The sequence below is a fragment of the Sus scrofa genome, chromosome 14 (assembly GCF_000003025.6).
Source record: "Sus scrofa isolate TJ Tabasco breed Duroc chromosome 14, Sscrofa11.1, whole genome shotgun sequence".
Lineage (NCBI taxonomy): Eukaryota > Metazoa > Chordata > Mammalia > Artiodactyla > Suidae > Sus > Sus scrofa.
In genome coordinates, this window is record NC_010456.5 from 6,187,312 (window position 1) to 6,210,706 (window position 23,395).

The 23,395-nt window shown below is 39.3% G+C and overlaps 1 protein-coding gene across 2 annotated transcripts in view; it reads left to right on the forward strand.

Annotated features, from left to right (window-relative positions):
* Positions 729-23,395, forward strand: part of XPO7 (exportin 7) — a 91,995-nt gene continuing 69,328 nt past the window's right edge. The window contains exon 1 of one of the 2 annotated variants that reach the window (XM_021073572.1): positions 729-841. In XM_021073572.1, coding sequence (XP_020929231.1) covers positions 824-841 — 18 coding nt within the window. In that variant the 5' untranslated portion in view covers positions 729-823. The remainder of the gene's footprint in view (positions 842-23,395) is intronic. The other variant, XM_021073573.1, reaches the window with a different exon arrangement.

A 23,395-nucleotide genomic window follows, 5' to 3' on the forward strand; every position in this document is an offset into this window, starting at 1 on the left:
TTAGGGAAGATTAGAACCATGTCTTCTGCATGTTTCCATGAACATCGCCACTATTTGGTGGCTATTTCCATGAATGTTTACCGCAAAAAAAGGACAGAAATGAAAACAAGGAGATCACGATTCGGGTTGCTGGTAAAACCCAGGATCAGAGAGCAATGGCCCCTGTCCACTGGAGCGGAAAGCTAGAAAGACACAATTTCGGCCGCCGAAGGCAGTGAAAAGCGAAGAATAACGCAGGCGTCCTAAATAGTGGGGGGTTAGGTGGCGAGCGCACCGGAAGACCCCCCCGGTGTGTGGTGTTACAGCAGAGGCGCGGCGGCAGAGGGAGAGGGGCGTTCGGGGGCACGTTCGAGGACACTCGGGAAGACAGGAATCCGCCAGGTGCAGGGGTCTGGGCGGGGACAGGTCCCAGCCCCTTGAGGAGCCCTCTCCAAGCTGATGAGCGAAGGCATCTCCAACTCCCGGGGCAGCGCTTGCCCGCCAGCCGGAGCGAGCACGGCCCCTTTAAAAACCATGTAAACAAAGCTTTGTTCCCCCCGGCCCCCTCCCCTCGCGCCCCCGGGTCCGCTCCTTCCTCTACCCGCCCCCCGCGTCTCCGGGCCGCTGACGTTGCGGCGCCTTTACGCCGTCCCAACGGCGCTGCGCATTCTCCAACCGCGGCCCCGGCCGCCCGGGCCTGCGCAGCCGGGCGGCGCTACGCCGCGAGCGCAGCGCGACAAGCCCCCAGCGCGCAGGCGCAGCGGCGACGGCGGCGGCGGCGGCGGCCCGGCCGAGGTGCGCGCTGGGGGGGAGGGGGGCCGGAGAGGAGCATGAATGGAGCAAAATGGCGGATCATGTGCAGGTGAGAGGAGCCACGGGGGAGGGGGCGGCCGCGGAGAGTGGGGAGTGGGAGCGCACGGGGCCCAAGGGGCTCGGGAAGGCTCGGGACTCGCCCGACCCGCGCCGCCGCCACTCGGGGCTCTGGAGCCGCCGCCCGTCCCGGAGCTCTGGGGCCTTTCCCGCCTCCCGGGCCGGGGGCCTCCTCCATCCCCTCCCACCCGGTCCCATGCTTCTTGCGCGGGGCTGGAGGTGTAGGAATCGGCGCCCCGGCGGGCACAGCCTACATCGCTTATCAGCGACTGTCTTTCTGTTGGAGGGAGGCCTCCCGCAAGTCCTCAGTACCCCCCAAGACCGGGAAGGGAGGGAGACCCTTTGCCCACTCTTTCCGGAGGGGGACTTCCCCGTCACACCCGCCAGCCCTAAACAAATAACAAAAAGAATACCTCACGCTGATAAACCTACCGAGTCTTTCCCGCCGCCTTCCTCTTCACGCCCCCAAATACTGGAGACCCCCCCCTGCGGCCTCCTTCCTCCTCCCACAGATGCGCCCTTCACCCCACTCCTGATCGTATAAGCCTACAGGGCCGAGCGCCCCAATCCTCCAAAATGGGTGCTCAGGCCCGGGCCCGCCCTCCCTCCGGTCCCCCTATCCCCGGTGAAGGAGTTGAGTGCCCACACCTCCTCCGAAACGCGGGGTGGAGGGGGTGTGTCTGAAGCGAGAGATGCAACGTTGGGTGCCGACGTTGCTCCGGAGGGTCCTGATTTGACTCCGGAGCTGCCCCGGGCGTGCTTTGGGCCCAGGCCACTTTTCTTCAAAGATATGGCACAGGCCTTAGGAAGAGACAGCCCATACTGAACCGAATAGTAGCTGGAGGGGTCAGGGTTATTTCTTGCAAACTCGATAAAGTTTTTCCTCTGATATTTTTATGACAGTTATTATTACAGATATTGTCTGAAACCTTCGGATTTTCAAGGTAATCGTACATGTTTTCTGTTGGGGGAAGTAAAAAGTAGAATAACAAGTGTCGCCTTATTTTGCATACTATGTAGTTAACATTCCTCACGTGAAAAGGATGATCTTATTCCCAACATTATGTCTATAAGAACCTGTAGTGGAGTGACTTGTATCAGTTTCTTTGGTTGGGAAGGGGCTAAATAAATTCTCGGGCCAGGGATCAGGAGAGTAAATCTTTGGAGCAAGGGGTACAAGTTATCAGGACGGGAATTATATCAAAAAATTGTAACCACAGATGGAAAACCACAAGATTTGTGTTTTAAAGCCAGAATCGTGGCCTAATTCAGAAGCAGCATTAACAGTTGTTACAAGCTGATAATAATAATAGCACCTTGAGTTTTATAGCAGCCATTTCTAAGAAGCATGAAAGAGTCTTATGTGATTTTTTTTTCTTTAATTCTTCTGTCCTAAAAGAGTAGATAGGCGAGAATTACATTTGTCATTTTGAAGAAACAAACCAAAGTACAGAGCTGATATGAGATTTGCTTAGGGTAAGACTAAAGTGGATCAAGGGCTTTTGACTTTGGGTTCCATGCTCTTATCTACTGGGGGAAAAAATTAGTCTCCATAAGCATTTCAGAACCATGTTCTGCATGATGCTTTGGAAGGCAAGAGGAAGTCCATGTACTTTTATGAATATACTTCTGTTTTATCTCTTGCAAACAAGTCTCTCTTAATATGATCTCTCCCACATTTTGAATGGAAAGGTCATTCCTTACCAGAGGAAAGTCAAGATGGGCTAAAGCAATCTTCAGAGCATTTTTGTCTCAAAGGAGGGTCTGCCTTACTTTTCAGAAGGTGATGTTTTTCTCCCACCCACCCCAAAATAAAAATCTACCAAAGTGAGAATTTGTTAACATTTCCAAACAAAAGACAATCCAGTCCAGTGTCTTACTTGACTTGAGAATTGTAGTGTATTACTCTCTAAATTAGTGGTCTTTATAACAGCAGGATAAGTTTGTGAGAGAATTTTTTCTCTTTAAATAGAATGGAGCATACTGCTTTTCTTTTTAGACCGCTAAATTACTTCTAGTATTGTATACTCAGAGACTTCAACGTGGTACTTTATTGTAGCAGAAAAACTGCCCAAGAAAAAGATAAGACACCTCCCCGCCCTGTGCAGCATAAGTAAATAAATGAAAGGATTAAAGACAAAACTGAAGTATGTTGAGGAAGGATTTTTTTCTGAAAATACTGTTAGACATGAAGCTTGAAAAGGAGGCTACCACAGATTCAAGATAGTGATTATTTGAAAGTTGTGATACTAAATAGTTGAGTCATTATATATCTAGTACTTTTCTGAACCACCAGGGTGAGCAGTTTTGTTGTTGGTTTTTTTTTTTTTTTCCTTTTGACACTAAGCAAGTGTCATATGATTCTCAGGCTGGAGTCTTGAGCATCTCTTCTGATAAGTGTTTAATTGATGTCATAAAATGGAAAAATTATAATATTTGATGTGTCCTTTAGCTCTGTTGATGTCATAGTCAAACCTTCAGAAGAGAGGCTTATAAGAAACCCCTTGTGGTGAGTTTCTTTTTCTTGGTCTTAGACGACGTTATCTATCGCCCACCATGGAGGCAGTGATTGACTTAGGAAAAAAAAAATCAAACTCATTTGTATTTATCTTCATAAAAATAAATGCTGTCCTTTTTTTAAAAAAAAATCTAAGTTAGATGAGAATAATCAGTATTTTCACTTGCTGGCTAGTTATTGCAAAGAAACAAGATGACTTGGTGTACAGTGGTAATAAAAAATTCTGAAAGATCAGATGTTAGCTTTAATAGTGCTAGCTGATATTCAGGATCTTGAGAGAGAAAGGAAAAAACACATAATATAATTATACAATGTATGTTATTTAAAATATATGTAAATATATTAAATGAAGGATAATTCTAGCATTTTGTTGGCTTTATTATGTTGTTAGGCTCAGCCTTATACACAGTCTTACAGTATTATTTACTGGGTTCTTCACTATGACTTTGTAATAACAGAAAATACTCTTTTCAAGTAGTCGTATTTGTTTAAATATTGACCACCAGTGTAACTCTAGGGAGTCATGAAGAATCATTAAAAACTGGTAGGTTAAATTTTAACAGAGTGCAAAAGTTTAGCCTGATTATAGCAAAAGATTGTTGTCATTTAGTTTTTAAAAATATACGGGGAAACATGAGAGGACCTACCTACTGGTAGTTCATTTTGAGAAGAGTATTTGGTACAACTTTTGAGAATTTTAAATGGAAAAAAAGTTACTTTTTGTAAATTTTTTTTTTCAGTTAAGCTAATACCATAATGCTTAATGTGTGTGAGGCCCTTTGCTCTGCTGGGCACTGAAGAGGATTCAGCGCTGAGCAAGGTACTGGAGCCAGGCTGCTGAAGTGTCAAATTCTGAAGCTCTCAGGCAGGCTTCAGAAGTACAAACAGATACAAGAACTAATACACTGATTTCAAAACATGTGATATTTGTGTTGGATGATATCAGAATAGCTGCATCCCCTCACGCCCCCCAGCTCCCTCTTCTACAAATAATATGTCTGTATTTTAAAAGATTATTTAAAAAAAAAAAAAGAGCTTATTTATGTAAAGTTGGTAATTCTTTTTTTTTTTAATTTCTTTCTTTCTTTTTTTTTTTTTTTATTTTCCCACTGTACAGCAAGGGGATCAAGTTATCCTTACATGTATACATTACAATTACTTTTTTTTTCCCCACCCTTTGTTCTGTTGCAACAAGAGTATCTAGACAAAGTTCTCAATGCTACTCAGCAGGATCTCCTTGTAAATCTATTGTAAGTTGTGTCTGATAAGCCCAAGCTCCCAGATCCCTCCCACTCCCTCCCCCTCCCATCAGGCAGCCACAAGTCTTTTCTCCAAGTCCATGATTTTCTTTTCTGAGGAGATGTTCATTTGTGCTGGATATTAGATTCCAGTTATAAGTGATATCATATGGTATTTGTCTTTGTCTTTCTGGCTCATTTCCCTCAGGATGAGATTCTCTAGTTCCATCCATGTTGCTGCAAATGGCATGATGTCATTCTTTTTTATGGCTGAGTAGTATTCCATTGTGTATATATACCACCTCTTTCGAATCCAATCCTATGTTGATGGACATTTGGGTTGTTTCCATGTCCTGGCTATTGTGAATAGTGCTGCAATGAACATGCGGATGCATGTGTCTTAAAGTTGGTAATTCTGATTTAGTTATTTACTTTTCTGAGAAAAGCCTTCAGAAAAATTAAGTTATATACACATATACGGTATCATTCAAAGAATTAGGCAAGAAAACAAAATTTATTACTATAATGGAATCTCTAATTTAGATGGAGGTAGGAGAAAGGAGCATTAAGAAGATCCCTGTTCTGTATCTTACAGATAAATTAACTTATGAAATTGATGTTCATAACCACCAGCTGTGTTTTCTTTTTTTTTTGTTTGGGTTTCTAAAGCAATATTGTACCACACAGCCTTTTGAGAAGGGCAAGTTGCCCTTCATGACTCCCTAGAGTTACACTGGTGGTCAATATTTAAACAAATATGACTACTTGAAAAATGTATTTTCTATTATTACAAAGTCATAGTGAAGAGCCCAGTAAATAATACTCTAAGATTGTGTGTAAGGCCCAGTTTAAACCGATAAGCTGCTGTCTCTGTAGGTACAACCACCAAGGCTACTTTGCTGACTTTAATATATGTAAAGGAGATAGTTTAGATATTGCATCAGTTTTTTAAAAAATCACTGAACATTATCTCACAGATTTTCTCAGTGTCAGGAATCTGAGAGTGGCTTAACTGGATGATTCTAGTTCAGGGTCTTTGTTTGCCGCCAAACTGTCAGCTGGGACAGTGGTGCATCTCAAGGCTTGAGTGAGGATGGAGAACCTGTTTCCAGGCTCAGCCTCATGCTCATTGGCAGGCGTTAGTTAGTTACTTGTGGGCAGTTGGGCTAGGGGCCACAGTGCCCCACTGGCCATTGTCTGGAGAAATCCACTCTTCACCACAAGGACCCTTCCTAGTACATAATTGTTTTTTAAGGATTTCTTTTTTACATTATGTAGTGATGTCTGCTATGTATTAGTGGTTGTTTTTTTAAAACCCCTTTTGAAAAATATCTTTAGACAGGTACAAAAATCATAACTTTAGCTTGATGAATTTTCATAAAGTGAAACACTCTTGTAACCAGAACACAAAATCCATAATATTTTCAGTGCCTCAAAAGTCCCTCTGATGCCCCCCTCAACAAGTACCCATACATCCTTCCTCCTAAAGGTAACTACTATCCTGTCATTTGATTTCTAAACACACTTTTAGGAGCTGAGTAAAGCCTATCCATGAGATCTTGACTTCAGAGCCAGAGAGGGAAGAGCAGTAGAAGCAGTGGTTCTTCAGCTTTTGGAGGAGTTGGTTTGTTTTTTAATTTTTTTAGAATGTAATGGAAGCCGTGTGCTCTCTAGGGAGGAACAGCATACCTGCATAGAAACTTGACTACAGTTTCAAGCCATTCATGAACTTAAGAGTTTAAAGATGTATTCCTTTTTAGGTGAAATGCTTACCACATTTTATTGAGAAACTGATTTACAGGTCTTTCTCTTTTGACCTAAGTGAAAGGCTAGCTCAGAGTCCGTAATATGTGTTCCTGGAGCGTTACATGCAGGCTGAATTTTAAAATTCTGAATTCTGAAGGATGATTTAAAAACAATTAATGACTACTGGGGTATCTAATATCCTGTTCTCAGGCACATAGAAGGAAAGTACAAGATATGATGTCTTTTTTTCAGGGGTCTTGCATGTCAATTGGAGAAATAATGAGTCTGGGTTGAGTTGTGAGTTTGTAATGAGACACTGGTTTTGTCAGCATGTCCCTGAATGTAGGAGCTATTGCTCCCATTACCTTTTCCCCCATTCCAGTACATCTGAATTCACACCTCATAGTGACTCACCATGGAAGGGAATTCTCAGTGGAATGAAATTGGTACCCAGGAGTCACATCAGAATCTTGGGAAAAGGAGGGGAATTGTCAAAAATTGAGTCTGAAGCATGTCTGATATTTGCATCCCTGTATCTTCACTCGTCATACACGTTTGTGCACATGAACACGCACATGCTCCTACTACCATAAATGGCAAGGATCTGTTTGAGAGAGGGCAGCATTGAAACTTGACGCTAGCATTTATTAGACTTTTAGCTGCTGGCCATTTTACATGACCTCAATTAATGCTCTCACCAACTCTGTAAGGTAGGTGTTAGGGAGATAATAGTTATGAAATAGGCTTATGAAGGGACCTGTGTCTCTGGAAGACTAGAAGGCTGTTGGAAGAGGTGACGATGGTGGTGATAGTTATTGTACACCTTCCTGGTGTAAGACTTTGGCTAGGGATAGGCAAGAGGAAGATACCAGTATTTATGGGACATCTGTTAGGTGCCAAGTACCATGCTGAGCCATTTAATTGGGCAGCTCATTTAGTCTCCTTGAACCTGGATTAGGTGATCTGTTAAGTCTCTTACACTTTCAACATTCTGGGAGTTCCCGTCATGGCACAGTGGTTAACAAACCTGACTAGGAACCATGAGGTTGTGGGTTCGATCCCTGGCCTCACTCAGTGGATTAAGGATCTAGCTTTGCCGTGAGCTGTGGTGTGGGTCACAGACTCGGCTTGGATCCCTCCTTGCTGTGGCTCTGGCATAGGCCAGCAGCTACAGCTCTGATTAGACCCCTAGCCTGGGAACCTCCATATGCTGTGGGTGTGGCCCTAAAAAAACAAACAAAAAAAGCCATTCTGGCTAGGACTTCCACATGTCATCCTTACCATTCTCTCCCACGTAAACCATCATGTTCTCAATTTATATGTACCTTATAAGTTTTCCTAAAATATTTATGTTCATACTAATATTTCCATTTCATCTATTTAAATATGGCTTCCTCTAGCCTTCTCCCAATTTCTTAACTCCCAGAGTTTTTTTGTTTTTTCGGGGGGTTTGTTTTAGTTTTGTTTTATTTTGTTTTTAGAAAGTAATAGTCTGTAGCACTTCTCACAGTAAGCTCTGTTGTACCCCAAATAATAAGAAAAGAGCTAAGTACAGAGTTGGACAGTAGGCAGTGAGAAACATTTTCTATGAGACAAGAAATTGACATTATTAGTCAGATGTTGATGCTTGTAGAATGAAAAATGATTCTTACTTAAAAGTCCCTGGGTTTAAGGCTCTCAGAAAAACAGATGAAAAGCAATCAATGCTTTCCAGCAAATACCTCTGAAAACAATAAAATAGTCCTTATAGTACATCAAGAAGTTGTGATCCTATAGCTATGGTAGCCTTTTAAGTGTATTATGTTAGACACAATGCTGATCTCATTTCTGTTTTGTATGATAAAAAATTATAATATTGGAAGTGTATAGACTCAGAAAGAATTGAGAGTCATGCTAGACATGTGCCCTAAAATTCGAATCAGTTATATAATTAAAAGGGGGATATTTAAGGCCAGAAATGGAAAAAACGGGGTTTTTTTAAAAGATTATCCAAGTCTATCTAGTATTGTTTGCAGAGTTTTGAAAGCATATGTCATAAGTTTGGCAAATCATTTCAAAATTTGTTTTTTTTTTTAACCGAGTCACCTCCAACACCTCTACTGACTCCTGAATTTTGGTATTTTATTTCTGTCCTCCTAAAGGACATGGTCTAAAGTCAAGCATGACATTTAATTTTACTCTCAAAACCTGTAACATCGTTTGCTCTGAAAAGAACCTGGGAAACCATGTGTGTATTCCACATATCAGTACTCAGAAGAAAACAAAAATCATCCCAATTTTTCCCAATATATAAACGCAAATTGTTTTAAATATTATGTATTTTGTGTTAGTATGTGATTTTTTAATCATTAACTTGTCATTGACCCATCTGAGAAGTCCCTATAAAGTCTTGTCAAAAACTAGTCTAGAATTTAAAAGAACAAATAAAACTTACTAGAAAATGGGACCTTGTTTTCTTTCCTCTCAATATTTTGAGTTGATAATGTTCCAGAGTTGAGCATATTTCTTCAGGCCTTCATAGGGCCTATAGCAAATGTTTTTAAAACAAATTGAATCTGAGTGGTAGGAATTTTTTGTTTTTTAAATAAGGACAGTATCCCAAAGTTGATACAAATGGAAACTTGTATTTACTAATTCCTGGAATCCTACTTTTTAGTCTAATTTAAAATACATGTTCCGAACAGGGAGATTAAGAACGTTGTGAACAGGAAAAGTTTTCAATTCACAGAATTCCTAAAACCCATCCATTCGAAGCTCTTTGATATGGATTACTATTAATGTGCCCTACAGGTCCTGTCAGCAGTGACTTGAGGCTTCAGATCAATTTATCTATCCCTCCCTTACCTATCTCCTCAGATTGAAACAGCACTTACAAAAATATATCAGTTTACAGAGATTAGTATAAGTCTGATGCCAGTGAGATCAAGACTTTCTTTAAATCTTTATGTGTATAATAAACAGCATCCATTTTAAAGTGTGCAATTCGACAGATATATACCCATGATTTCTTCACCACAATCCAAATACAGAACGTTTCCTCCTTACTTCTGTCTACTCCTCCCTCAACCCTCAGCCCCAGACAACCCTGATGTGCTTTCTCTTGCTATAAATTAGTTTCTGTTTCCTGGAATTTTACGCAATTACTGTGTACTCTTGTCATGGACTTCTTTCACTCAGCACAGTGAAAAAAGTATTGGGATTTATTCAGGTTGTTGCATGGTGTCAGCAGTTGGTTACTTTTTACTACTGACTAATACTCCATGGTGTGAATATAACATGCATTCATTTACCCCTTGGGGGATACTTGGGTTGTTTCCAGCTTTTAGCCCCTGTAAATAAGGAATTATAAATGTTCATGGAAGTCTTTGGGCAGATACTTTCTTTTCTCTTCAGTTAAGCACTTGGGAGTAGAATGGATAGGTCCTATGGTATGTCTAACTTTTCAAAGAAACTCATTTTTCCAAAGTGACTACCATTTTACTTTCTCACCAACAATGTCTAATAGTTCCAAGGGCTCCATATCTTCAATCTTTGGTATTGCCATTTTTGTGGGATCTTAGTGTGATTTTAGGTGGCATTTCCTTGACGATAACTGTTGAGTATCTCTTCCTGTGTTCACTGACCTTTTTTGTATCTCAGAGGTTTGCAGTCCAGGCTGGGGTTTGGCCCCACAACCTGTTTGGTGTGGCCTGGAAACTAAGAACAGAGTGTATTTTAAAATAATAGGGAAAAAATCTAAAAGAGAATAATGTTCCATGGCACATGATAATTATATGGAATTCTAATTTCAGTGTTCATGAATAAAAGTTTTATTGGACCACAGCCACAGGAGCGCCTTTACATCTGTGTATGGCTGTTTCTGTTCTGCAATGGCAGAGTTGAATAGCTGCAGCAGAGACTGCCTGGCCTACTGGCCCACAAAGCCTAACATATTTCCTATCTGACTTTCTGCAGAAAAAGTTTGCAGACTCCTGGAGGCAAGTCCCCTCAAATCTATTGCCTGAATTCTGGGTGGGGAGAGAGCCAGCCCAGTATGATTCTAACCCAAGCCCAATTTGACAGGAAACAGATCAGACTTAATACATTTTGTTGACTGCGGCATTTCTATTACACTGTCCAAAATGGTAACCACCAGCCACATGTTGCTATTTAAAATTAATTTAAATTAGGAGTTCTTGTTGTGGCACAGCAGAAACAAATCCAACTAGGAACCATGAGGTTGCGGGTTCGATCCCTGGACTCGAGATCCCTGGCCTCGCTCAGTGCATTAAGGATCTGGTATTGGCGTGAGCTGTGGTGTAGGTTGCAGATGTGGCTCGGATCCTGCATGACTGTGGCTGGCAGCTGTTGCTCCAACTTGACCCCCTAGCCTGGGAACCTCCATATGCCATGGGTGCGGCCCTAAAAAGCAAAACATAATAATAATAATTAAATTAAAATTTAAGTTCTTCAGTCAATACAGTGACCACCGTATTGCGCAATGCAGATATAATATCTTTTCATTATCATGGAAATTTCTCTTGGACAGTGCTACTCTGAGAAAAACTAGCCGCAGGACCAAAGGAATTGGATGCAGCAGTGGAACATAGGTTATAGGATTGCTTTCCTGGGTGCCTATAAAAATAAGCTTAAATCCTCATTCTTCCAGGTCTGTAAATGCAAATGGATATATTCAATAATTTATTTAAGATTACTTACTGTTCATGCTTTGAGCCTGTGATGTGTTTGTTCTATTAGCCAATTGAGTGAGAGGAAACAACCTAAAAGAAATTCAGAGTTTTACTGATAGAAAGTAGTGTTTTAGGGGCTTTTTTTTCAAGTACCCTAAATGTATTCTCTACCAAAGCACTTTGCAAAACCAAACCTCCTAAAATTCCCATGTGTTTGTAACCATCTTCCAGATAAGGTAGAGGGAGAATATTGAGGAAGGTATTAAGCCATTACACAATTATTCAAGGTGCTAAGTCTTAATATGCTAACAATTCTGGTTTCCTTTGGCTGCTAATTTTAAAATGTTATTGACCTTAAAGTTTTTTGTAACTGTAGCATTAGCTTTAAAAAATAACCCAGAAATATTCTAAATTAAAATGGTTGAGATGGCCTATTTTTGATAGTATTTAAAGGCTTTCCTGCACATCAGTGGAAACTTCTTCTGCGATTCAACTCTTGGGGGCAGGCAGACCAATTCTAAATAATAAAGTGGTGGTCGATAAATATATTGTTAAATAGTCATCCTCTTCTTTGGCAAAAAAAAAAATATATATATATATACATATATATGTAATTATTATCATGGATGAATTATCTTGTTCTTAAATAGAAGTGTTTATAAGTTTTCAGTGACTGATTAGTCATGTCAGTATAATCCATCCTAGAAATAAATGTTTGGCTGAAGTAAGAAAACAAATGCACCAGCTAACACTGAGAAAGTAGCATGTGGGCGTTCTCGTGATGTTCTTGTATGTAGAGATAAAGAAATGTATAACGAGTGAGTGCAGCATCAATGCCCGAGGACCTGAAGAGCTAGAAATGAATACCAAAAGAACTATAGAGTGATACAGGTGATGTGACACATGTATGCATAGAACATAACATAGAACATAAGGAGATGTAGTAGATGTCCATCCTCCCTTGGAGAGCCAGGAAAGGCTTCTTAAAGTGGTGAATGCTTAAGTCTGGTCCCAAAAAGTCACGGTGTTCTCCAGGTTAATAAGAGCATAGCAGGCAGAGAGAATAGCATAAGCAAAGCTGTATATGTTCATGGAACATTCCAGGAAAGTGAAAGCAGTGAATATTGCTGCTGTGTAGGAAATGAAGAGGAGCAAGATGAGAAATGAGACTCTTATGTTTTAATAAGGAATTTGTATGGTAGATGTGTGGTTCTTAGAAGTGACAGAATAATTACGTCACTGTGGTAATGGTATAGAAAATTGATTGGATGTAGACAAAGTAGGAGATGAAGCAGAATTGTATGCAAGAAATAATTGAGACTTGAGCTAAGGTAATTTAGCTGTGAGGATAGAGAATAGGAGATCGATGTTAAGGAGGTTACACTGTGGAGTTTGGTTGGCAGTTGGAGGTGTACAGTGAGAAGACAGGCTCCCATATTTCTGGGCAGCTAAGTTGAGAGTGAGTGAATGAACAGGATGTTGAAAAAGATGTAAGGTCAGTCTTGAACATACAGATTTTGAGGTTCTGGTAAACACTTGAGTGGAGATACCAGGTAGGCATTTGTTTGCCTGTTATCAACTTGGGTTGGAACTCACATTTTCATAGCGAAAGCCTGTTTCAGTAGCTTTCAGATGTTTTAAATATGTAAAATGTTAGCTGCTCACAATGTACACCTATCGATTTCTTATTAAGTCTTATCACAACTGTAAAACTTGAGTGAAACTTTGATATTTTATTCTAGTTTGTTTGCTGAAACAAACTGCAGCTGCAGAAGTGAAACATTTTTGACAATCAGCAATGAAATCGGCATGCATGTAAATAAAAAAAAGAGGTCATAGTCAAAGAAGTTTGAGTCATCCTTATAATGTTGACAGCTCTGGCCATCAATACCTCTTAAAGGCTTCTTTATTGTTAAGGCAGTTAAAACTAAATCTGAAGTTCCTGTCGTGGCTCAGCGGAAAACAAATCTGACTAGTATCCATGGGGATGCAGGTTCGATTCCTGGCCTCGCTCAGTAGGTTAAGGATCCGGCGATGCCATGAGCTCTGGTGTAGGTCACAGACACGGCTTGGATCTGGCGTGGCTGTGGCTGTGACATAGGCCAGAGGCTATAGCTTCTATTTGGCCCCTAGCCTGGGAACTTCCGTATGCTGTGGGTGTGGCCCTAAAAAGACCAAAAAAAAAAAACCCAAAACTAAATCTGCTTTATCTTAAACTCAATCTACAGCCCTCGGTCTGTCTTGTCTCCCCATCCCATTTTTAACTTTTGGAAAACCAGATTAGTTTTTCTTTATCCCCCATCATAACTGGTGTTTGAGGGGTATCCAGAAAAGTCTTCTTGTTAAAAACTCCTATTTCTTCTATTGGAGGATTTTTCTAAATCTTCTGTTTCACAACTGCCTTGTCTTCCTTATTTGTTGACTTTGATGAATTCTTAGGAAATATTTTTCATAGATCATGTAACAGTATGAATTTAAAAGGCAAATGGATATTTTACAGACTATTAGGGGGAAAATTATTTAGAATTTCAGAGAATCCGAAGACTGGCATGTCTAGGGCATGTATGCTAAAACTTCTTAAGAAACATTTACTTAAAACTCTTCTTTACTTTTTTGTCAGAGGGTAAATCTGGAACTCTAAATTCTTGCTTCTCTGAATCAAAGTTCAGAGTTCCAAGATTAAGTATTTGTGATTACCTTTATCTTTTTTCCTTTAATGTTCTGTTTTGAGCTTCTTAGGCCTTTTTGTTGAGTCTTTTAAAGAAGTACATACAGTGTTTGGGGTTTTCTTCTGCAAAGAGCGATAAGGAGAGCTTTCTTCTGAATTTTTAGGCCAATAAAAACTCTGTTCGCTTTATGCCTTTATTTCTTAAATCTTCTTTCATTCTTACTAACAATCTTTTCAGTGTTTATTAATAATAGTTAGACTGCTAGTCAATAGGCCAGAGTAGATGCTGTCTTAATATTTCAAAATATTAAATCTCAGCAAGTCTCAGAAATTACAGGCTGTTCCTTCTTGATACCTGTGATATACAAGTATAAAGAAATAGCATACAAAACGGGGACATTCAGGGAAAGTTGGCTGTAATGTGTATTTAATACAGTTCTTTTAGAGAACCAGAGATGCATTTCGATAGGGCAAGAAAGTATTAATTGGCATTATGATGTGCTGTACTACTTTACTGCTCTGGTTATAGAGCATGACATTCTGAGGTTTTAGAAAACTATCGAGATGTCTTATGAATGATTGCTACTGTTGTTTAATAGATGATGTGATACCGTTTGAAAATTCTTCTAATTCAGGGGTTCAGGGCTATGGAAATCATGAGTTCCCCAAGTTTGTTGAAGATTGGAATGTCATCCTGACTCCTGTTTTTAAATAGACAACTTTTTTTTTTTTTTTTTTTTTTTTTTTGCTTTTTAGGGCCGCATTCACGCACGTGGAAGTTCCCAGGCTAGGGGTTGAATGGAGCTACAGCCTACACCACAGCCACGACAACACCAGATCTGAGCCGTGTCTGTGACCTACACCACAGTTCACAATGCCAATTCCAAATCCACTGAGTAAGGCCAGGGATGGAACCTGGATACTGGTCAGATTCGTTTCTGCTGCACCACATGGGGAACTCCTAAATAGACAGCTATTTTAATGATATATAACACTAGTTTGCTTCCTAGTTAATGTTACATTTTATTTATGTGGCTGTATTTTTAAGAAAGTGTTTTAAAGCCAATTAACATGTCTCCGTCAGTGTACTCTTTTTGTTTACCAACTGAGTATTTATAATGTTTCATTTTTTAATGCAATAATTATATTGCATGTCCATGGTAATCAGAATAATACTGGAACCAGGTTAATGAAATGGGATTAGAATCACATAATTTTTAATTAAAAAGAATCTTAGAGTGTGATGATAAAATTTTTTAAAATTAATCAGCTATAATGGAAAAATAAAAATCATTATAAAAAATTTTTTTAATTCATATACCCTCTTTTCAGAGGATGGCTAGCTGTATATTATTGGTTTTTAGAGATAATGTAAGAATTTTAACTATTCCCACCATTAAAATTTTAATTTGGTTATACAATTGGCACAATTAAAGAAGAATTGCAAATAAATATGCTTAAGGAAGGTTTATTAGACAAGAATATGTTTAGACAAGGAAATGGGTTTTTTTTTTTTTTTTGTCTTTTTGTCTTTTTTTTTTGTCTTTTGTTGTTGTTGTTGTTGTTGTTGCTATTTCTTGGGCCGCTCCCGCGGCATATGGAGGTTCCCAGGCTAGGGGTTGAATCGGAGCTATAGCCACCGGCCTACGCCAGAGCCACAGCAAGGCAGGATCCGAGCCGCGTCTGCAACCTACACCACAGCTCACGGCAACGCCGGATCGTTAACCCACTGAGCAAGGGCAGGGATCGAACCCGCGACCTCATGGTTCCTAGTCGGATTCGTTAACCACTGCGCCACGACGGGAACTCCGGAAATGGGTTTTTTAATTGTGTATTTCATTTCAGTGGGGCAGACATTGTACTAACCACTAGAGATAAAACAGAAGAAAATAGGTGTGGTACTTGCTCAGAGATACAGAAATTGTGCTAATTAGTATATATTTACAGTTTGTGATGGGAAAAAGGAGTGTATTGAAATCTTTTAAGAATGTGAGTTCTTATTTTTATTATTGGGTGGGTATTAAGGAAAGGAATAGGACAGTGTATCAGACAAAAGGAAATGGCATGTCTAAAGGCCTTGAGGTCAGGAAGACCTCCCCTCCCAGAGCTGAAGAGACCCTCCTGGCAGAGGCTTAGTGAACCAAGGGAGATGAGGCTATGCAGATTAGCAAACCCTAGCATATGATGGATTGCTTTACAGGCATTCAAACCAGATTTTCAGAGATTTCAATGATTTATTAAAAATGCTCATCCCATAAATTAAATGGAAAAGGCAAAGAGTGAAACTGTGTGATATGATTCTAATTTTCAGTTGCACAGGTGGAGGTTCTAATAGCAAGAAGAAGGAAGCACACCACAGAGGAAATAATGATTATCTGTGTGATTTTTTTTTTTTTTCCTTATGTTTTCAGTTTGGCTGTTTGTTAGAGTTAAGAGAAATGATATGACTAAAATAAGGACATGTGCATTAGTAAATGGGGACTCTGTTTTGAATAAAATACCCTTTTCCCCAAGATAATTTATCTCTAAAGACCATAATAGCTGTATATACATTTAAAGTTGTGTTTTGCTGTGTCGGGTGTATGTATGTATGTATGCCTTATTGTGTTATACATACATAACCTTGTAAATTTAGTTCCAACTAACTGGAATTACATTTATTATGTAAATAAATATGTAAGATAATCAAAAATCATACTGTTTTCGCCAATATTTAATTGTCCTTTGGTTAAATCATTCTGTTCTGAATATATTGTGATTTTACATAAGAAAGGTAAAAACTTACATTTTTATCATACTTCCCATTTTGTCTTTTGAAATTCATTTTGGGGTAGAAACCTAATTTCACTTTTTCCCAGGTGCATTTTTTCAACCTTGTTTATTGTGTAGTCCACTCAGCCTTTTTCCAGTGATCTGTATTGCCATGGCTGTGGTGTAACAAGTTTCTTTTGGGTTCTCAGTCTGTTCCTTTGGCCTATTTCTCTGTCCCTCTGTCTGTTACCATACTGTCCTAATCAGTGTAGCTTTATGATAAATTTGGGCTTTTGGTAAGGTGAGTGCTCCCAAACTTGTTCTTATTCAAAATGATCTTCATTATTCTTTTTTTTTTTTTTTTTTTTTTTTTTTATTTTCCCACTGTACAGCAAGGGGGTCAGGTCATCCTTAGATGTATACATTGCAGTTACAGTTTTTCCCCCACCCTTTCTTCTGTTGCGACATGAGTATCTAGACATAGTTCTCAATGATCTTCATTATTCTTGACCCTTTTTCTCTTCCATGTGATTTTTAGGATCAGCTGGTCAAATATGTTATATTGTATTTGGTTTGCTAATATTTAGGATTTTTGTAACTGTTCATAAATGAAAATTGGCCTGTAATTTTCTTGCGTCATACTTCACTCTCCCCTTGTCTGGTTTTGGTAAATCAAGATTGTATTAACCTTAGAGTCCATAAGGAGCTTTCCTATTCTCCTTTCCTCCCTCTCTCCCTCCCTCCCTCCCTTTCTTTCTTTTGTTAAGCAATTTAAATAAGATCGGTCTTAGCACTTAAGTGTTTGGTAGCATTTACCATAAAACCATCTAGTATGTTTTCAGAAGTGGGGCAGTAGATCTTTGCAGGTTTTTTGTTTTTTGTTTTCTTTATTAAGTCGTGTGGTTGGTTATAATCTTCTAAATTTTTTCATTTTATCAAAGTTTTCTAATTAATTGACACAGTATCCTTAGAATTGTGATTTCTTTAAATTCTGTGCTAAATGAATTTCCTTTTTTTCTGATATGTGCATCCTTTAGGAATTGTTTCAGGAGTTTGAATAAGAAACTCACTCTGGGAGTTCCTCTTGTGGCTCAGTGGTTAACGAATCCGACTAAGAACCATGGGGTTGTGGGTTGGAGCCCCAGCCTTGCTCAGTGGGGTAAGGATCCCTAGTTGCCCTGAGCTGTGGTGTAGGTCGCAGATGCGGCTCGGATCTGGTGTGGCTGTGGCTCTGGTGTAGGCCAGTGGCTACAGCTCCATTTAGACCCCTAGCCTGGGAACCTCCATGTACCATGGGAGGGGCCCTAGAAAATGCAAAAAGACCAAAAAGAAAAAGAAAGAAAGAAAGAAAAACTCACTCTGCTTTTGTCTGAGAATATTTTTATTTAGCTTCACTTTTGAAAGATAGTGTAGTTGAATATAGGAACATATATAATACTGTCACTTTCTCACCCATTGGACAGGTTATTCCGTTGTCTTTTTTTTAATTGTCAGGAATTCTACTCTGTCTTGTTATCATTTCTTTAGTAAAATTACTATATGTCTTGACTGGGACATATAGTCTGAAACAGTCGGAATTTTTTACTCCTGTTGTCTTGGGGCCCCATCTAGTTTAACATTTCTCTCAGAAAAAAAGTGTCCCGGTTTGGAAAATAAGTTATGTTGTCACTCTAAGATCTTCTCTTTGTTTTACTACTCACAGGGGTGGGTTGATTTTGATTGATTCTGTTTGTCATGGTTCCTGAAGAGTTAGGGATTTATTATCAGTTCTGGAAAATCCTCTAAATTGCCTTTTGCATTCTCTTTCTTCCTTTCTGGAAACCTTTGGTTGTTTCCTTTTGCATTCTTTTTCTTCCTTTCTGGAAACCTTTGGTAGTTTTGTTTTTGTTTTTTGTCTTTTGTCTTTTTAGGGCCGCACCCGCAGCATATGGAGGTTCCCAGGCTAGGGCTCTAATTGGAGCTGTTGCTGCCGGCCACGGCTACAGCCACAGCCACAGCAATGTGGGATCCAAGCCACGTCTTCGACCTACAACTACAGCTCATGGCAGCGCTGCCACTGGATCCTTAACCGACCGAGTGAGGCAAGGGATTGAACCCGAAACCTCATGGTTACTAGTCCGGTTCGTTAACCACTGAGCCACTACGGGAACTCCTGGAAACCTTTTTAGACATAGGTTGGATCTTGTTTTTTCCTGTATGTTTTAACCACTCATATATCTTGTCTTTATTTCTTTTCTAGTCTGTGTAATTTCCACAGATACTCTTTTAGTTTACTAACTCATTCTTCAACTGTGATTATTTGGCCGTTTAACTCATCTGCTAAAGCTCTTGATTTAATTGGCTTATATTTTCCACTTTACAAAGTTTTATTTTATCTTTATTCAAATCTGCCTATTCTTTTCATTCAGTGTCTTGTTCTCTTAAGGTTTTGATTATTTCAACATCTGTACTCATCTCTGTCTTATTATCTTATGTGAATTTCTTAGAGGTTTAATTCTGTTGGTCTGCTGATTCTTGCTCTCTTCTTGTGTTTTCAGCCTTAGATTATAAATAAACCAGAATAGAAATTTGTCTGGAAATCTTGTGTGGTCTGGATTGGAGGTGCCCTCTACTGGACAGGTTTTGCATTTAATTCCACTTAGCACGGAAGTGTCATTCACTTTTGGGCGATTTATATGTTAGTTTCTTGACCTGCAATTTCCTGAACCAGAGTTTGACCAGTCCTTGGTTGCAAATTCTTGGGAGGTTTTTTTACCTTTATGCGCTTCCTTATGGTCTCCCTATATGGTGGGGCAATTTTAAGCTTATATTTTGTAATGTTATTATTATTTTTTTTTAGTTTACCTTCTTTTTGAGATATTTTATTTACTAGTATGAATCAAGACTCCTTGGGAGCTCCCCCCCAGCCCCCACCCAGTGCAGGCCCAAAGCAACTCTTGTCCCTGCACAAGATGTCAAAATGTAAGCCCCTAGATTACCAAGACCAAAAACCAACACTCTCCCATCTGCACCAGGGCAGTCACAGGTTCTCTTTCATGCTTATTTCACTGGCGTTTAGTTCTCTTAGTTTTTGGCGCCAGTTGATTCCCCTTGCTGTTTAGTTACCATAGCCATGCATTTAAAAAGATTTTTGTCTTATTTAAATAGCAACTCTAGATATTTGTGTCAGGAAGGTTTAAAGCTAACTAGTTTGCTGCTATATTGCCAGAACTAGAAGTGGGAACCTCATTTACAAAGTATTTTCAAATGCACTGTTTCTTTTGATATTTATATCAAGATGTGAGTTTCCTCCGGGCAAACAAAATAATTGGAAATTGAGCTTTTTGCCCTAAATCACAATCAGTGAGAGTCAGGATTAAAACAAACTCTTAGTATTAAACTCCAAGTCTAGGTCTCCTGCCATAAATTCCATAAATTCAGATAGTGGAAACTCATGTATTTATTGGTATGTACATTTGTTTTCACTAGGGTTAAGACTTGGCCTTCTGCTTCTTTCTCATAGATAGAATTTTAAAAGGGATTTACTTTTTCAGGCAATATGGTTTAGTGGAAAGAGCAGTGGAGTTGAAGTAACACCTTAATTTATTTAATGGCAGTGTAACCTTGGGTAAATAACTCTCATGTCAGAGCTTTAGTTTTCTTATATGTAGCTGCTGTCTGGGGTATTGGTACTTCCTCCAAGTTGAATTTGGGGCCCCTCTCATGGCCTTGCAGTCCCTATGAGGAGTATGGATGACAGCATCTTTCTTTCTCTAATTTCTGCAAACTCCAGGAACTCGGTCTGCTTTCATTTTTGTTATTTCATTTTCATGTTTGTTTGCTTGTTGTCTCTATCTTTTCTGTCCATTGCGGCTTTCTTTTCCCAAACATTTTTATGGACAATCATAGTAGTATGTATTGAGCTCTTATCACACATCAGGTACTTTGCTAAGTGCTTTTATATGTTATCTCTTTCAAAGCTCACAACAGCACAGTCAGGTATATGTTGTTATTTTCATTTTATAGATGAGGAAACAGGCACAGAGAGGTTAAATAACTTGCCCAGTTTCACACAATTATTAGGTTATGGAGTTGGAATTTAAATCCAAATCTCAACTATTCCAATATACAATCCTGCAGTATCCACTGCACTCTAAAGCTCAAAGGTTACCAAGGTCTAATGGTCATGGTCCATGTCCTAATGTTCCCTCATCTCCTTCCTAGATGGCAGCTGGAGGCATCTATCCTTCTGTCTTATCTTCTTGAAAGCCAAGCTCTTCAGTCTCTTCCCTCTTGTCTGCTAACCCTACCTTTATCAGAATCGTCTGGGACCCCAACCCAACCTATTGAATCAAAATCTTAATTGTGGCAGCTTCGTTTCTTTAATAGTGTCCCCAGTGATTCTGATTAGCAGTCATTTAGGGATTACTAGTAATTATTTCTTCCACCATGACTCTCTGTGCCCAGAATATAATCAACAGAATAATTTTTGCCCCTTTGTTTCACAGAGGCAATTTGAATCTCAGAACCTACAGTCCTTCATAACATCCAGGTCACTAGATTCTGCTCTGTACAGAATGATTATGAGTGATGCCTGTCCAAACCAATGATACTATAACAGTTGAATCATACATATTCTGTGATAGTTCTCAAAAGAGTAATTCCCAAACTTCCATGAATCTTCAATTTTTTGAGACCAGAGTAGCAGCATTTCTTAAATATTTCATGGCTTACTGGTCTATCACCTGCTTACACACACAAAGATTATGTAGTCTTAGAAGTTGGGAAACTTACATATTATATTTTTCTCTTAGAAATTCATGGTGTGCATTTCCATACTGAAGGACTCTTATAAGTTATTCAGTTAATTTTTTTTTTTTTTTGCTTTAATTGACAGCTTACGAACTGGAATGTCTTTTATTCGTGTAATTCTTTTAGTAGCCAGTGTGAAACACTCACTGCTCTATAGGTACAATTTTCTGTTTTTCCTTTGAAAGGGGGGAATAATATCCACTTCATACTGGGTGGTTTTGAGGATGAAATGAGATTTAAGAGATAAATGTCCTGTGGTTAACTAGGCTACTCACTACCTGTGTCAGTGTCTTGCTACTAAATACCAGCCTCAGCAAAACAGAAAACTTACTCTGTCATTAACCTTTCGGTCACTCTTAGTAGACTCAGGCTTTGAATAATAAAATCTGTGATTTTCCACCCATAAAAAAGAATGATATATTGCCACTTGTAGCAACATGGGTAGACCTAGAGATTATTTTGCTTAGAGAAGTAAGTCAGAGAAATGCAAATACCGTATGATATCACTTATATGTGGAATCTAAAATATAATACAAATAAATGTATATGTAAAACAGAAAGAGACTTACAGATACAGAAAACAAACTTGTGGTTACCAGAGGGGAGGGAGGAGAGACAATCATGGGTATGGGGTTAACAGATACAAACTACTCTATGTCAAACAGAAAAGCAATAAAGGTGTACTGTATAGCACAGGGAATTCTAGCCTTTAACTTAGAATAGCCTGTAGTGGAATATAATCTGCAAACATACTGAATCACTATACTGTACACCAAAAATTAACATAATCTTATAAGTTAATATACTTCCGTTTTTTAAATAATATTTTTTAAAAGCAAAGGAATTTTTTTAAGAAAAAAATAAATTTTCTAATTTTGAGGTAATGTGAAAAGCCAAAAAAGTATAAAAAAGAAAAATTTTAGGTTATCTATAGTCCCACAATCTAGATATAAACACTGTTAACAATTTATTGTACTTTTTTTCGTTTTTTTAATACATAAAATTAGAATCAATGTAGCATTTAAAATGTATTTTCCAGAGTGCCCATCGTGGTGAGCAGAAACAAATCCGCCTAGGAACCATGAGGTTGCAGGTTCGATCCCTGACCTTGCTCAGAGGGTTAAGGATCTGGCATTGCCTTGAGCTGTGGTGTAGGTCGCAGAGGTGGCTCGGATCCTGCATTGCTGTGGCTGTGCAGTAGGCCAGCAGTTGTAGCTCTGACTTGACCCCTAGCCTGGGAACCTCCATATGCCATGGGTGGGGCCCTAAAAAGCAAAAGCAAAGAAAAGAAAGGAAGGTTAAAAAACAAAATGTATTTTCCTATTTTAAAACAATCCATGGAGTTCCCGTCGTGGCGCAGTGGTTAACGAATCCGACTAGGAACCATGAGGTTGCGGGTTCGATCCCTGCCCTTGCTCAGTGGGTTAACAATCCAGTGTTGCCGTGAGCTGTGGTGTAGGTTGCAGATGTGGCTCGGATTCCGTGTTGCTGTGGCTCTGGCGTAGGCCGGCAGCTACAGCTCCGAATGAACCCCTAGCCTGGGAACCTCCATATGCTGTGGGAGCGGCCCAAGAAATAGCAAAAAGACAAAAATAAATAAATAAATAAATAAAAATTTTAAAAAAGGGGGACTCTTCTTAAAAAAAAAATCCATGAGTTTAAAAATTGTGCTCTGTTTTTATTTATTTATTTATTTTGTCTTTTCTAGGGCCACTCCCATGGCATATGGAGGTTCCCAGGCTAGGGTCTAATCAGAGCTGTAGCCACCGGCCTACGCCAGAGCCACAGCAACACGGGATCCGAGCCACATCTGCGACCTACACCACAGCTCACAGCAACGCCAGATCCTTAATCCACTGAGTAAGGCCAGGGATCGAACCTGCAACTTCATGGTTCCTAGTCAGATTGGTTAACCACTGTGCCACGACAGGAACTCCATGTGCTCTGTTTTTAAATGCCTAGCACAATAAGGGCTCAAAAAATTTCAAACATATAGTTAGACAAATTTCAATCTATATATAAGTTACCACCATAAAGCTTATGCTAATTCATATTGGTTGAATGAATGAATGAATATTATTTGGGTTTATTAAATGTATTTCCTGAATATACTTTAGTCATTAAAGTATTTGCTCTTTCTTTTCTTTCTTTCTTTTTTTTTGGT